Source organism: Oryctolagus cuniculus, chromosome 12, assembly GCF_051225735.1.
Source record: "Oryctolagus cuniculus isolate XC-2025 breed Fujian yellow rabbit chromosome 12, ASM5122573v1, whole genome shotgun sequence".
Taxonomy (NCBI): Eukaryota; Metazoa; Chordata; class Mammalia; order Lagomorpha; family Leporidae; genus Oryctolagus; species Oryctolagus cuniculus.
In genome coordinates this window covers 97,137,135-97,153,664 of record NC_142878.1, presented here as the reverse complement: position 1 = coordinate 97,153,664, position 16,530 = coordinate 97,137,135, and the positions used below count along the sequence as shown (strand labels likewise).

The 16,530-nt window shown below is 49.0% G+C and overlaps 1 protein-coding gene and 2 long non-coding RNA genes across 15 annotated transcripts in view; 2 read left to right on the top strand and 1 right to left on the bottom strand.

The window, feature by feature from the left end:
- The window catches only part of LOC138848073 (uncharacterized), a 213,082-nt gene extending 204,212 nt beyond the window's left edge, over window positions 1-8,870 (bottom strand). For 9 of the 12 annotated variants that reach the window (XM_089310655.1, XM_089310661.1, XM_089310658.1 and 6 more), the window contains exon 1: window positions 5,612-8,870. In XM_089310655.1, the coding sequence (XP_089166781.1) occupies window positions 5,806-6,432 (627 nt within the window). In that variant the 5' untranslated portion in view covers window positions 6,433-8,870 and the 3' untranslated portion in view covers window positions 5,612-5,805. The remainder of the gene's footprint in view (window positions 1-5,611) is intronic. The other 3 variants (XR_016218309.1, XR_016218310.1, XR_016218312.1) reach the window with 2 other exon arrangements.
- Window positions 8,871-10,943: 2,073 nt separating this feature from the next.
- LOC138848074 (uncharacterized) lies at window positions 10,944-12,289 on the top strand. The gene is made up of 2 exons (XR_016218587.1): window positions 10,944-11,378; window positions 11,861-12,289. It is a non-coding gene; the product is annotated as an uncharacterized LOC138848074 (long non-coding RNA).
- Window positions 12,290-12,440: 151 nt separating this feature from the next.
- On the top strand, window positions 12,441-14,429 carry LOC149123179 (uncharacterized). Of its 2 annotated transcripts, none has more exons than XR_016218585.1 (3): window positions 12,441-12,758; window positions 13,084-13,203; window positions 13,414-14,429. It is a non-coding gene; the product is annotated as an uncharacterized LOC149123179 (long non-coding RNA). The 2 variants fall into 2 exon arrangements; XR_016218586.1 differs by having other exon boundaries at window positions 12,442-12,541.
- Window positions 14,430-16,530: the final 2,101 nt, after the last annotated feature.

The window sequence follows — 16,530 nt, the reverse complement described above, 5'->3', positions numbered from 1 at the left end:
TGGCAAACTAAAATGAAGAGAGTTAAATTCTAGGGACTAAGACATATGGAATTACAGAATCCCCAAAGAGGAGACACACTTAGAGAGTCTGGTAAGGGCAGAAAAGATGTGACAACATACAGAAGATCAGAGAATCAGAGCAGAACAGATTTGAACAGTGAGTCTAACCGCCTCCCTCTGTATAGATGAGCAAACAGAGCAAGAGAGGCTACCCGACTTGCTCACACTGCAAGGCAGTCACAGACGAAATAAAACCAGAGCTACCGACGCTTAGCCCAATGCCTTCTCCATTCACTACATCGTGTTCCTAGGAAAGCTTTATTAAAAATATTCTCATTCCCACAAGAACCACAGGGGAATGGGGCCAGCCTAATGCAATGATTCTCTGGCTTTAGAGCTGTCAGGAAGCCAGATCACCTAAATACCAACACAGCAAATGCATCAACAGAGATTCCTGAAGCAATGATCCCAAATATTTGTGGGCGTGTATGCTTGGATATAGTAAAACTAGTGTTAATATAATGAAGTTCCAAGATTAATTGCAATAAACTTCTTCACAACAGGTCTCAGGTATGGTCAAACTATGACAGTTTTGCATTTCAGGAATTCACTAAAAATTTTAACTGTAATTTCTATGTGCTACCAGAGGATGGCAGAAGGTGCCACTTGCAGGCTCAACTAACCATATATTCTCCCTCAGGATTATGGGTACAGTTGTTCATGACTTTTTAATTGGGAAGTGTACAAATTCAGGGGAAACTTTAAGAAAATGTGTTACAGAACGACTGAAGTCAAATCAGAATAAAAGGACTACATGAACTAAGATACTCACCTACATTACACACAATATATCATTGTATACCAAGAGTATTTAAACCAACTGAAATCAACAGCTTTGCTTTTCTAACTTAAGTGTCCCTCTTCTTCATACTATCCCTTTCACCCAGATTTTCATTCCCACCCTCTGCTTTCATGAATTGGACTTCAAGGGCCTACTTTCAGAACTACCATTTTCTAAGTTGCTTAGAGAAACTGAAGCATGAGCCATCACAATGCAGTTTGTGTTTCCTCCTGCTGCTATGTGCATTCCCTTCTCTATGTGTAGTCAGGCAATATCCCTAGCCTCCCGGCTCCTGGACACCTTGAGGAAGGCCAGAGAGCAAGCAGAATGACACTGCCTGCCACAGACCAACGCCATTTCACACACCCCATCCTATGCACCAAAAACCACCCAAGGGCTCCTCAAAAAGCCCATGGCTATGGGTATGGTGAAAAAAAATGCATGAATTTCACAACTTTTTTGGCCAACATACTTCCATTTTTTCCAGGAATTTTTTGAAGTGGTACATTTAACTAGAAAGACTTATCATTCATCACTTAATTACCCATTTAACTTGCAGTCTTTCCACTTTGTTTCACCTAAATATTTGAGAGCACAGGAAGCTTCCTGGATGTACAGGGTGATAATGGCTATTACTGGATTTGCAAGGCCAACAAAGTAGCCAATAACCACCTGTTAAATATGCAACAGCCCAAGCAAGGTAGCCTGGGACTCCTAGAAACTCAAGTTAAAGTTGTGAGGGGAAGGGGCCAGGGATAAGAGGAAGAGGGGCAATGAATCACTTATCGATTCACAGAAGGCAGTGCGGGCTCAAAGGAAACCAGACTTGCAGTGACCTCGATCAACACTGTGCTGTAATTTCCCCAGCAAACAACTGACAGAAAAGCCTAATTAGGAGACCACCCAGGACTGGCAACTGACTTAACACAAGTGAGCCAGGCCACAGGAAAGCATGCTAGGGTGGCAGAGAACCCAGAGATTATGAGATCAACCATCACAAGAATAAAAATGTAACAAGAGAGACAAGAATCACTTGTCAAACTTCTAAACAATGCCCAATTCTGAGAGTCAACAGACCTCAAGTGGAGCTCAAATTTTCAATTATTTTTAAGATTTCACCGGTGATTATGATGCATGCTCCAGATGAGCACCCAAGTAGGAGCTCAGCAGTCTGCACAGGAATAAACAGAACTCACAGCTTAAAAGCAAGTAGCTCAGAGAGATCATGAACCTGGGACAGGCGTTAGTCAAGACAGGTTTAAGGTCCATAAGCTGCCGGAATGACTTGGGGGATGACTGGACACCTAGGACAATGTCTGAAGGAAAACTGAATCCTGTGATCTCACTTAAAGGCTAAGCGCTGCGGTTCTTAAACTTGGCTACACATTCTAATCAGCTGGAGAGCCTGGCTCTCTCCACCCAGGTCAAACCTCAAATCCATTCAACAAAGTCTGGAAGAGAGATGGAGGCGCAACACTGAAAGCTCCCAAGTGCTTCCAATGTGCACCCACGTTTGAGAAACACCAGCTTAGAGAGTTCTGGGGAAATCAGCAGACTAGAGTGAGGAAAAACAAAGCAGTATACATCAGTGGTTCTGAAACTCAAGTGTATGTCACAATCCCACAGAAAGCAAGCTGCAGCTCAAGTTAGCACAGAAGGAGGTGGTCCCTTAAAGTTTTAACAATCCTCCAGGGAGCCGGTGGGTGGGGGAGAGTGTGTGCTCAAAGTTTGAGAGCCACTGGCCTAAGAGACTGGAAACAACTGCAGGGAGAAACTGCATGCTATGAACAACCAGGGACGGTAACTGACAAGAGCACTCCTATCCCTCTGGGACTGATGAGTACAAACTCCATCTATGATGTGTCCTGAAAACCACCAGAACCAATACATCAGCAGTCAAGCTAAAGGCACCACTGACCACATGTGATACTTAGGATCCATCCTTCTCCCAAGCCACTCCTATCTGGCTTCTCAGCAGAAAGTATAAAGAAAGTGTGTATTGCCACCTGCCTTTCAGAATTAAAGATTTGGCTTTTTAGGTATCTAGAAAAGTCAAAAGCAATTAAATAATCACCAATAATCAGTGTGCAACTCTTTGTTACCATGTAGAACAGAGTTACTCCAGAACATTAAAAAGGTTTTTTTTTTTCTTTTTTTTTTTTTTTTTCTGTAAGATCTGAACTGCCTCCAGGGTCAACAATATCTTCTTTTGTAACTTCTGCTGATTATTTGTAACTTATACTGATAAATGATGCATTTATTCTCTTCCAGGATGATATGACCAAGCCTACCCAATAGCTTCACCTCGCTACATAGTAACAACATGGTGCTTATGACCAGTTGCAACTTACTGGTAACTACCCCATTTAGAATATTACATTGTATCTGATAAGATTCAAGAGATCACACTCCTTGCATATGACCAGCTCATCATCCCATCAGAAATCGCTATAGCAGCACCAGAATTTTCATTTTCAAGATACATGAGCTTTTGTCAAACGGTGACATCTCCTCTGTAATATGAATTTTCAATGATATAAAAAATGATGGATATATTACACATTTCACAGAGAACAGAAACCTGTCAATGAATTTAAAATTTGTGACAATCTATTTGAAATTCTACACTAAAAGATCTGTACACTTTTACAAACCATATAAATGTAAAACAGATACCAATGTTTTTACCGACAAGGAATAAAATATTCCTCCCTAAGAAAGTTTGGCAGTTGCCTTAGTATTTTAATTAATGTATTTTCATTCATTTTTCATCTGTAAAAATACTTCAAACAGCCTTCAGAGTGCCAATGACCAAAACTTTACATCCATGTAATAAACTTCAAAACAAAGCCACTGATTTTCCCCACTGTTTCAATCTGTGCACATCTTCAAACACGTAAATGCAAATATCTTACTGTAAAGCGCAAGTCACTTTTTTTTTAAGTTTTTTTTTTTGAGTTTAAAAAAACTCAAAAGGCTTCCATAGCTTTGGAAACTCATGACTGGAGCATAGGGAGATTACTGATGCCATAAACAAGAGTGTCAATTGGTTAAGTCAACAACAGGAGTCACTGTGCACTTACTCCTCATGTAGGATCTTTGTCCTTAGTGTGCTGTACATTGAGATTTAATGCTATAACTAGCACTCAAACAGTATTTTTCACTTTATGTTTCTGTGTGGGAGCAAACTGTTGAAATCTTAATGTATGCTAAACTGATCTTCTGTATATAAAGAGAATTGAAAATGAATCTTGATGTGAATGGAAGGGGAGAGGGAGTGGATAAGGGGAGGGTTGCGGGTTGGAGGGACATTATGGGGGGGAAGCCATTGTAATCCATATTCTCCTTTGGAAATTTATATTCATTAAATAAAAGTTAAAAAAAAGAAACTCAATAATAAAACACCATTTCTATTCTAAAGGTCAAATCAAGTGATTTCAATTTCTTCAGTTAAACCTGGCTTCTCTGGCAATCCAGATCCCATTTTACAAAATGACTTAACAGACGCCTTGCTTCCAGACTAAGATATTAAGCAAGAAGCACAAATAAAAATGAAAACTGTACAACTAATGCTGGAGTTAAATTGAGCATAAGCAGGACGATTTGTTTTCACGCAGTAAGACCTCACGGAACCCATTTATGAACCCCTGGGGGAGGCACCATTCAGATACTATTAGATAAGCAGTTTAAAAATTTTGAGTTAGTTTCTAAACTGTGGCATGCCGGCTTTCAATTCAGACCGTCAACATGCTGGTGCGTTTGAATCCTTTCCTGTGCAGTAAGCTAAATCATCTGCACGTGACGCAGAACACAGCTAACTGGAGTTCAAGGCTGTCCCACGTCAGTCAACCTCCGAGTACCCAGTTCCTCACCGAGATGGTTTTCCAGGATACAGCTAATGAACACAGCCCAAAGTTAATTTGACTAGCGCTGCCAACAGCAGAAGAGCCTGGCTAACCTACAGACCTCATCCGAAAAGGGTGGTATGTAAGCGGCTGTTTCTCCCCCACCCCCTCTTTTAAGACCAGCGAACTGCAGCGGAAAGGGTGCTGAGGGGCAGGCGAAGGGCTCCGGCCGGCCGGGGACAGCTCCTTTCACGGAGATTCCCCCTCGCCGTGCCAGAGGTCGTCTGGAATCGGCAGATCGCCGCTTCCTATTTCAGCGATCACCACTGGAATGTTCCAAACCGAGGCCCACAGAGCGAGGGAAACAAAGCCAAGCCGCACAGCTGTGGGCACGGAAAGTTTTGCTCTACCGACCGCACACTCCCACCTAGGGGTCGGGCTCGGGGCAACCGCAGCAGCGGGAGGCCGGGGTTGCCCGGGAGGGGGGCGCCCAGCAGCTGGCGCGGCTGCATCTGACGCTGGGGGTCTGCGGGGGCGAGCCCCGCACCGCCGCCCAGACTCCGCGGGGCAAAGAGCGACACCCGTCCAGCGGCTCCAGCTCGGCGCGCTGGGTCGGACTCGGGCAGCCTCTCCAGGAGCGGGTGCCTGGGGCTCCCCTTCAAAGGCTTTCGTTCGCAGGGTGGGCTTCGAGGAGCTCACCTGCCCCTCCCCCGCCCCGGGTGGGTCTAGCGGGCACCCCGCGCGCCGCAGTCCTGGCCCGGCGGCTCGGGGGGCAGGGGACACCGCGCACCCGCGCTCGCAAAGTTCGCCGCGCTGCACCCCGAAGCGGCGCCCGACCTCCGGAGCCCGCCCCCGGGGCGGCGCCCAGGACCCCGACTGGCGCCCATCTCCCCAGAGCCCACTCCCGGCCCCGGCCCGCGCCTACCTTGAGCCAGCGCCCGCAGCAAGTGCAGCTGGAGCAGCAGCAGCGCCCACCGCCCGCGGCCCGGGCTGAACTTTGCCGCCTGCCGTCCGCCGCGCTGCCCTGCGCACTCCGCGTCCTCGCCGGCAATGCCTGGCGCCGCGCGGGGTCCCGGGCGCTCGCGGTCGAGGCAGGGGCCCGGCAAGGACCCAGCGCACTCAGGGAGCGGCGGGCCGCCGGCGGTCACCGAGGGCCGGGCACCGCGGACCATACCGAGGAGCTGCCATCCGGAGCGCCACGCCGCACCGGACGGCTGGGACGGCCCCGGGTGGACGCGGTACCCGGCGCTGAGGGGCGGCGTCCCGGATGCCCGCGTGAGGTGCGCGGCAGGGGTCGAGCGAGGCGGAGGAGAAGTCGTCAGCGGGGGCAGTTCTCGTCGCGACGCCCGGAGCCCTTCCGGGCTCCCGCCGCGCTGTCAACCGGCGCTGAGGAGAAAGTGCGCCCGCCCGCGCGCCGGCTCTCGCCCTCCGCCGCGGCCGCCGCTCCCCATTCACAGCCCGGCCGCACGCGCCGCCCCCGCTGATTGGCCGAGGGAGGCGGCTGCGCTCCCGGGGCCCGCCCCCACGGCCCTCGCTCGTTTTCAAACTCGACGCGCCCGCCCGCCTGCAATTTCGCGCCGGCAGCGGCGCTGGACTCGGGCAACTTCCCGCGCCGGCAGCGCCGCTCCAAGTGCCCTGGGAGCCGCCCTGCTCCCCGCCCGGGGCTCTGCGCTTGGGGCGCAGTGGAAGGGGGCGTGGGGGTTCCGCGCCAAGTTGCCATAATTGCGAACGAGAAACGGGCGCCATCGGTTTCCTAAACGCTAGGGACAAAAGGCACCATTTGGTTCAAAGCCGCCGCCTGCTCAGAGGAGTGGACATGGCTTCGTAGAGGCGTCCAAGGTCATGTTTGTCCTGGGGGCCGGCAGCACAGGCCGCCTCCGCCGCTCCCGGGTCTGGAGTAAGGGTCTGTCAAGGGAGGGGTTTCTCCCGGCCGCCCGGGGAGTATGTGGTAAGCATTAGCTGAGTTTATGGGATGAAGTAAGCGCTCCGGAGCTTAGAGGCCCGCGCGTGGCGGGAGGAGGGCTGGAAGGTGACACCCAGCCTGCTGCTGCTGGGAGTCAGCCAGGAGGAGCCCAGGGGCACGTGATGGTGATCGGGTGAGATCACCCAGTGGGGAAGGGCCAGGGGCCCGGGTGTGCGCCCCGAGAGACAGCCGCGTCTGCTGGGGTCCGCATCTGGACCCCAGGCGGGAGAGTGGGGAGCAGCAGGCCAAGGAGTCGGAGCCTGCAGAGCACCTGTGAGTGCTGGCCAGCATGGGGCAACCGAGACCCGGGGCAGCTGCCATGTGGAGGAGGCAGCCGCTAGAAGGGACACACACACACACCAAAAAAGGCAGGCAGAGATGGATGCTCTGTTCTCTGACAACATCGTGGAGCTTCGAAATGGGCTGTCTTCCCGCCTTGCTGTCCTCAGATGAGACAGGGGCACGGGTGGGCTGTCGTTTGTTTGTCGGTATTGCAGGCAGCCCTGAGCTGCTGCAAACTTGCTAGGTTGGCTGAGAGCCTAGGGAGGCTCTCAGTGGGCTCTCTGGGCCAGCCCTGGGCAGTGGCGCCTTCTCACTGCCTGTATGTGAGAAGTGCTGGCAGGAGAAACCTCAGCCTTAACCAAGTGACATGACCTGCGCAAAGTCAGCAGGTCCCCTTCCCCCACTGCCCAGTCTCCATTGCTCTGAGCACCTCTGCTTTGCTGTGAGACTGAGGTTTGGGCTACACCCCTGGAGCAGATCGGGCTTTGAGGTCTTCCTACTTGTGACCTTCGGACAGTTGTTGACTCCATTGCTGCCCAGAGTGAAGGACACTCCCCATCTCCCGGGGTTGTTGCAGGAAAGTGAGCTAACACACTCCATAAATGCTGCTTTTCCATCCCCTCCCTCGTGCCGGTGTGGCCTTGCTAGAGCCACTGGTTGTGTTTGGTCAGCAGCCCTATGTCCTTGAGTGTGCTTTCGAATCAGAGCTGGAGCCCATATCCCCAGCCGTACAGTGCCTGCATGAGCAGAGCTCGGGCTACTTCTTGGCTTCAGGACCCTGCAGAATTGCCCGGAGCCTTGTTTGCTGTGATGTATTCTGCAGTTCGCCGAAAGCTTTGTGGAAACTTGCTTGGAGATTGGAAAGCCCAGGCGGTGCAGGGGCGGTTGTAAGAGATGGATGACGTCACTGCTCCTAGAGAAAGTCCAGAGACCCCTCTGGGAAATTCTAATTCGAAATCTTCCTGCGGAGGCAAGGCTCTATTATCATCTCCGTTCTGCAGTTGAAGAAGTTGAGCCGAGAAAGTTTAATAGATGCAAAACAACTGTGTTAGAGCCAGGACCAGAATCCACCTCTCCTGAGCCCCGTCCTCAGACTGTGTTGCTGCTTCCAGATTCATTAGGTCATTATAGGGGGAGGGGCAGCTTACATGACAGCTGTTCCTTCTTTTAAAAAAAAAGAGACTACTTCTGTCCAAAAGGCCAATTAATCTCTAACTCAATTTTTTTTAAAAAAAGATTTATTGGAAATGCAGAAGGACAGAGAGAGAGAGAGCAAGCACCTGCATCCATTGGGTCACTCTCCCAGTGGCTGCAATAGCCAGGGCTGGGCCAGGCTAAAGCCAAGAGCCAGGAACTCCATCCTGGCAGCAGGGACCCAAGAACCTGGTTCCTTTTCTGTGGCTGTCTCTGCATCCCCAGGGAGCTGGACTGTGGGCAGCCACAGGCAGTCGCCCCTTTTGTTTACACTTAAACATATGAATGGAGACATCCTGGCTCAGACAATTAGGCTAAGGAGATTTCAGGGAGAGGCAGGAAGAATGGCAGGAAGAGCCTTGTCAGGAACTCTTTGTAACCCCAAAAGTCTTTTGGATATGTAAATCTTTTGTGTGCCTTCTTGTATTCAACTGGTCACCTTTAAATACTACTGGATTTGTTGAATAAAGGAGCCTTGATTGGGATTTGTCTTGGCTCCATTCTTTGCATCCTTGTCCCCTCATTCCCACTCTCAGCCAGCACACTGGACTGGAAGCAGAGCAGCAGGGAATCAAACCAGCAGTCAGATAGGGGAGGCGAACATCAAAAGTGGCAGCTTAACTCTCTGCACCACCATATTGGCCCCTCAACTTAATTCTACCCAGCCCAACAAGAAGACCCAAGAAGAGGACGTGTTATGCTTGCACGTTGGCCTTGGAAAGTCTTTAGTGGGATGTTCTGCAAGGCTAGGAGGCACAGGGATGTCACTCCAGGAAGGTGGATATATTTTTCTTTTCGAAAGAAAAAAAAAAAAAAAGACCTGTGGCTGTCCACAGCAAGCAGTTAGGATTCTCTCTGCTTTAAAAAGAGAAAGGAGAGATGTGGGGAGCAACTCGGACTAGACTAAGTTACTGGAATTAAGACTTATTCTATGCATCTGCTCTCCCACAATATGGCGCGGAGAAGGGAGAAACAGCTTCTACACAGCTGCCTCCAGTTCAACCAATAAACAGCAGGACCTGCTCCTGATTGGAGGAGGGCAGCGTACTCGGCGTGTGGGTAGCAGAGTTGGGATTGGTGGAAGAGGACTATAAAGGAGGAGAGAGACAACATGCACCAGGAACATCTAAGGGGAACATCTATCTGAAGGAACACCTGTGCAGCCCCCGAGAGCCGGCCGGCTGTGTGCCACTCCCCTGCAGAAGTGGGGAAAGTGGCTAGGGGGAACCGCCCTTCCACGGAGGTAGAAGGGTTGGTAGCCAACCCGGGAAGAACCAGCAGCAAACCCGGGGAGGGCCGAGCAGACAAAAGAACAGCGCAGGGTCCTGTGTCGTTCCTCCATGAAGAGGGGGAGCGACAGAGAGAGTTTTCAAAACATATGATAATTTCAGGGGAATCAGAGTGGTCCCTGAGCTCATGGGTGCTGGCCTGACAATCAGCCTCACCTGGGAGCCCGTGAGAAAGGCAGCCTGGACCTCCCACATCATCACCTGCGTTTAGCAAGTCTCCAGCTGATTCTTCTGTAAGTCCAGTCTCCTAGGAATGTAATGTGATGACTGGAACCCTCGCTTGTGTTCTCTTCCTCTCTGCACTCATTTCTCTTTCACTTCCTTCTGTGTTCTCTTCTCCCTCTTATGGACCAGGAGATAAAAAGGAAACTTCCAAAAATGATAGGATTTTAATGTTATTTTTCAATTTTATAAGGAAAGCTCGCAACTTCCTAGAACATCAACAGTTCAACTGTGTATATATTACAGTTCAGAGGCATCTTTGTGTCCGTGTGGAAGAAACAACTAGAGAAAGCAGTAATATTTTGCCATATAGGTAGCTTTTATACATCAATGGGAAAAACACAGCAAGGCCCATGGAATGAGAAACAGAGTACAGGAACAGGCACATCTCAGAGAAATACAAAGGAAAATAAACATTTGAAGAGACACAAATGGATCCCAAACATGAAAAGACCCAAGCAATAGGGCCAATAAAAAATGTGAACAGACAATGGCCAGAGCTGCAGAGGGTTTCTGGAGATGCACTCATGTATTCTTGGTGAATATATAAATTAAACAGCCATGCTCGAGTTGCTAAATTTTAAATAGGAATTGTCTTTGATTCTCACAAAGGCATAAAGACAGTACAGTACATAGAGCAGATTTAATGAGTATTAAAAGAATAGTTAGAAACATTGATAAATACTTGCTCTATGGAGGTATTTTATTATAAAATCAACAAGTTAAACAGGTAAGTATTGTCTTATAAAAGAGCATGTCTATAATGTGGAATAATCCTTTTTTTTTTCTTAGAGCATAGATGTCAAATTCAAAACAGGATTTCCTTCAGGGGACATAGAATTACATGCTTTTTTTTTTTTTTTTGCTTTTTAAATTTCCAAGTTTGTTTTTTACAATGAAGATAAACTAATAAAGCTTATTTTTAAAAAGAAGATGTTGAGCAGAAAGAAGTCCTTTCTTACCTATACCTCATTAAGAAACATCCCCAATGGGTTCTCAGTGCTTTTGAGAAAAATAATCCCCAACCCTCAGAGGCCAAGTTACAACAAGAACTTGTCCACCAGGGATGCTGTGCCCTTCCGTGTGCAAATCATGCCCCACCACTGCACATCCAGGGCATGCCTGAGAGCGGTCCCTGGGGCCTGTTCCCTGAGAACTCTCCCGACTGGAGGCCTCAGCCCTTCACTCAGATCCCTGCCAACTGCTAAGCCCAGCCTCAGCCTCACCTTTGTTCCATTGCCTGGCAATCCATCAATGAGCCTCCAGGTGCTGCCTTTGAGCCCTAATGGGGCATGTGCTCTGGTTACCTTAGAGCCCAACTAGTTTCCTGAAAACATTTTCAGAAGCTAAAATCTCATAAAATACCGTTAAGGAAGCTATGGAGAAGAAAGGTACAGAACTTTAGCGAACCTCCAGTTTTCTTTGAAAGTATCCCTCACCCTCAGGCGCCTTGACGTTGCAGGAAGCCGGGGTTCCTAACCCCTGACAAGCAGCCTCAGCTGCCTCCCCTAGGCGGCATGAATCAGGAAGTCAGGTGGGAGCCCAGCCTGCGGTTTCACAAGGCCCCCAGGTGATTCTGTGGCAAGTTCAAAAGCCATTGGCAGGTAGTCATCCCTCCCATCCCTGCTTTTCAGCCAGTGTTTACCCGAACACTCAATTAGCGCCAGCCCCAGTGCTAGGCAATAGAGAAACAGCAATTGTGTGATAAGCAAAGGCTCCAAAGGGAATACTACATAAGGGAGGTAGTATTCCAGAAGTAACATCTAAACAGAGACCCGTGGATACACAAGGGTGGAGAGAGGCTGTTCCAGGCAGAGGGAACAGCACGTGCAAAGCCAAGTTTGAAACTCAGCTTGAGAACAGTGGAGAACCAAGAGGGTTTTCAATACAGGGATTGTGCAATGAAAAATGCTTTTAGACATAATCATTCAGGCTATGCCGTGGATCGAGATGGGGCAAGACTGGAAGCCAGGAGACCTGCTAGGAGACCATGGGAGCAATTTTAACAGGAAATAACAGTGGCTGGGATGGGGGAGAGGCGACAGGCTAAGGAGCTGTGAGCTAAGGGGGCATCCGGGATGGCAGCCTGTTTTCTGGCTTGGGAGGTTGGGGGAATGTCCATCTGGTTTCCAAAGAGAGGGAACATAGGTGGAGACGCAGAGTTGGTGGGAGGTTCGGATTTGAACTTCTTAACTGTGACGCATCGCTGGGGCATCACTTGCAGATAAGACGTGGATGCCAAATGGCAGAAGCAGAGGAAATGACTTCAAGGCATCTGACCCAGTGTCAAGACATCAGGGCTAAGTGACCTCTAGATTCTGCAATGAAGATATCCTCACAGGCCCTGTGACAGCCTTGGTAGAGAAATTGGTGGCAAGGAGAGAGGATGTTTCCAAGCAGTTGAGCATGAAGGTGCTACAGAAAACGATAAAGTGGTGACAGAACTGAGAGGAGGTTGTTTCCTGCTGACAGGAATCAGGGGGTGAGTAACAGCTCAGGAGGCCGGCCTCTGGGCATGTCTCCTGCATTTGTGCATGGGCTTTAGCCTTGGTCAGGGAGGACAGCATGCAGCTCAGGGGTGGCCAGGGAAGGAGGGAGGGAGAGAGGAGACCTCAACTGAGGGGAGATTTGGCAGCCTTTAGGGCAGAGAAAATGCAGATGGCTTGAGATGTTTGGAGAAAGAGAGACTTTAACAAGGGATTCAGCAGACATCTCTCCACCTGACTTTCACATAAGCCTTTAATCTCCACAACAATCCCCATGTGGTAAAGCACATGTTTTTCCATTTGACTGAGGCTAGGCTCAGATGATTTAAATGATTTGCCCAGGCTGCCTGGCCAGTGAGCGGCGGGACTGGGGTTTGAACCTGCATCTCCTGATGCAAAGCGTTGCTTCTGCTTTAGGGGTAAATGAGACAAAGATTGTCCATCCTGCATCACGAAAACTTACTAGAGGGGATCTTAAAGAACATCTTGTTTTAAAGAGGAAGTTGATGTAAAATAAAACAAAACTGCCTTCAATTCCTTTGGGAACAGACCGTGGACATAGGGATGCCCACGGCTAGAGAGGAGGGCTGGGGTTGACCTCAGCACACTGTTCCTGCTATTGTTATGGGTGAAAAGGTAACAGAGAAAGATGATCTCGGTCCTTTGTCTCACAGGAAAGAATTGTCTCACGTGGAAGAGCCATCAGAAGTGTGGGGTGGGCAACTTGTTTCTACAGTAACCTGGGGGCTCAGAAGAGTGGAATCACCACTCCCTTGCTATTCTCATGATAGGATTGGAAGCTCCCAAGGAGTGGGCAGACACCTTGGTTTTTGGTAAAGGCAGCTTTTGGGGGAAAACGTGCAGCAGGATTTAGCACCTTGATCCTGCTGAAGGTAACTTGTGAGGGAAGCAAGCATTGTGCACCCTCTTAGAGGGACTCTGCTTTCCCCATTTTCCATAGGGACCAACGTGCTTGTTAACCCATCTGACTCCGCACTGTCACCTGTGTGAGAATCTGGTGCTTCTGTGCCATCGCTCCAGGTCATTTCCTTGGCAAAGCACTCATCACTTAGACTGCACTGTGAGTCACATGCAAATGCCACCCCAATTCCCCAGTGCCCCAAAGAGCATGTAGGATGCTGTTCAGAACAAACAGTTGTTGGAAGTATAGATGAAAACGTGTGCGGTCTGGGTGATCATCCAGCTCCTTCGTTACCCAGTGGAATAACATTGAATAAACCAGAATCCCATCCAAAACGTGACATAAAACATCGTCTTACTATACTCACAGGTTCCAGGAATCAGAAATGCAACCAGAACACAGCTGCGAAAGGGTTGAAGGCTGGACTCATCTGGAACTTCTTCACTCACGTGTCAGGTAGCTGGGCTGGGATGACTTCAGACGGGGCTCAGCGGGGACTGTTGACCAGAGTTCATTTATGTGGCTTCTCCGAGTGGCTTGAGCTTCCATACAACATGATGAGGAACGAGGAATTCCCTGAGGACCTGGAGAACCACTCGGAGGAAGGGACTCCTGCAGAGCCCCGGATCCCTGCATTGGAGGCTGATGAGTCCAGATTACAAACCAAAGCCCGCCTCATACACCAGTACTTCCATTAGGTCAGGGCTACGGGCTGAACTGTGTCCCCCCAAAACTCACATGTTGAAGTCCTAAGTCTCAATATACAACTGCATTTGGAGATGGGGCCTTTATAAAGATGATCACATCCAAATAATGCCACTGGGTTGGGTCCTCACGCAATCTGTGTTCTTATCAGAAGAGATCAGAACACAGATGACCCAGAGAGATGACCATGTAAGGACACAGGGAGAAGACGCCATCCCCAAGCCCAGGAAAGAGGCATCAGTGGAGACCAGCCCTGCTCACCTTCCAGATTGCTGAGAAAGTCCACGGTTGATGTTTATGTCACCCAGTCTGTGGTGTTTAGTCATGGCAGGCCTAGCAGACTGGCAGCGGGGAGCCCACTCATCACACAGGCACAATCCCAGCTACTGCCAGGGTGAAGGGTGCAGCACCTGCCATTCTGGCTGAGTGACATCCCCGTGCCTCTGGCTTTCCAGGGTTGTGTGGCTGTTTACTTTCTAGCAATTAACCACCCATTTTCTGTCTAATAGTTCATGTTCCACTCACCTCTGGGGCTTAGGATCCTTGGAGAGAAATTTAGGGTTTTTCTACTTTTTCTCTTCTGTGTCATATTCAGTTAGGAAGTGATGCTGACAGCTGATCCATGCCATTGGTTTTGGAAATTTCTGATTGAAGTAGGATGGCAGGACCACATCGGGACTGTGGGGTGGGATTTGTAGATCGATCGATCGATCTATCTACACATACTTATGTATACATATGTATACATATGTACTTTTCATATGAATGAAAAGTCTCAAGAAAGTACACTTCAAATTATATTTCAGTGGTAAGAGTATATCCTTAAAATAACTGAAAAATAACTGAAAATGTGAAAGTTCTGAGTATAGGAACAGTTGTCTCTGAGTGGCAATAATGGGAAAATACTAGAAGCAAGCTAAATATGTAAGATTAGGAATGATTACGCTTCACAGTTTATGTGTATCACGGAATGCTACACTATCATTAAATTTGTGTTTTTAAAGGATTCTTAGTTGCATGGGAAAATGGACAAGAGAGTGTTAAAGTAGGGGAACGTGTTTATGCCCCTTTGTCTTACAAAACATGGAGTATGTGGGCATACATTGGAAGGAGGGATGGGTCAAAGGAGAGATGAAAACAATTATGTGTCTCTCAAGACTCTTTTTTAAGGAGCAAAGAAATAAAAAGTGACTAAAAGGAAACACTTCCTAATATTAATGGTAGTTGTTGCTGTACAGAATTGTAGGTGAATTTTTTCTTTAAAATTTTTCTGCACTTCTAAGAATTCAAAGATGAATGCATTTCACATTATCAAAAATAAAAAGTAAACTATAAAAAGTAACATCTTAACGTGTGGGTGGAACTAGCAGTTGTCTTCCCCCAGGTGTGGGTGACACACCTTGCCCGTCTCCTGCTGAGTGACATTTGGGATTTTCAGGAATGCCGGCCTCTCCCTAGCCTTCCTTCCCTTTCTCTTTCTTCTACTACTTCTCCTCCAAGATGACATTGCAGCTGAGGCAGCCCCTGGCCCAGCTGGCTTTGTATGCTGCTGACAGTGGCACCAAAGAACATTTGGTGGGAGAAGGCATCACAAACTTTAGGAGCTATTAGGGGCTTCCAGAACCTTCTAGTTCAACATAGCTGTTGATCCCGCTGTCAGCTAGAAAAGTAAGGCACGGACAGCACAACACATGCCAGTTTGCCGTAATAAGCCATTATGGGTCTTTCAACCATGAAGTTGTCTGATTCATTTCTGAAGCAATTTGTATTTTCAGGCCTGTGCCATTTCCATAAATCTGCCCACTGCATGAAGCACAGGATGGGGGGATAGGGTTTAGCAGCAGCACATGTGAGCAGAGCCTGCGGGCGGCTCCCTGGCTGCCTGTGAGCTCTGTGGGGTTAGCAATGGGTGATGGAGAGCCCTGGCTAATATCAGGCAATGCTGTGTGCAGACGTGGGCTTTGCTGGCCAGTGCTGGGCAGGTGTTCAGTTGCTGGAGCAATGCGTTCAGTTTGTTATGAAGCAGCTGAAGAGGCATTGACCACAAGCTCAAGCAAGTCTCAAGTGGAATGGATGGCAGAACAAAGGGTATGGTGACTGAAACAGGGAAGACCGGAAGTCACTCTGGGGGCCTTTGTAAAATACCCGGCTGTGTGGCTGTTACCAGGCTTCACTGCAGCACCACACCAGGGCCCTATCCAGCAGCCATTTGCAATTCAGTGTCAGGGAGAACTTTCTAGCAATTGAAGGATTCTCTGATAAGCAGCTCTGAAAGGCAGTGAAACTGGTGCCATGGCTTAGGCCGGTGCCGAGGCTCAATAGGCTAATCCTCCACCTGTGGTGCCGGCACACCGGGTTCTAGTCCCGGTTGGGGCACCGGATTATGTCCCGGTTGCTGCTCTTCCAGTCCAGCTCTCTGCTGTGGCCAGGGAGGGCAGTGGAGGATGGCCCAAGTGCTTGGGCCCTACACCCACATGGGAGACCAGGAGAAGCACCTGGCTCCTGGCTTCGGATCAGCACAGCATGCTGGCCACAGCGGCCATTGCAGGGTGAACCAACAGAAGGAAGACCTTTCTATCTGTTTCTCTTTCTCTCACTGTCCACTCTGCCTGTCAAAAAAAAAAAAAAAAAAGGCAGTGAGTTCCCTAGCAGGGGGCAAACAGAGACCAAACATCCAGTTCTCAGGACTGTGGTGGAGGGGAGAAAGCAGAGGGCTGGAGGCAGAAGACTGAACTCAGCACATTAGGATCCCTCTTTTCTGTTCTGTCTAGCTCTGAGATT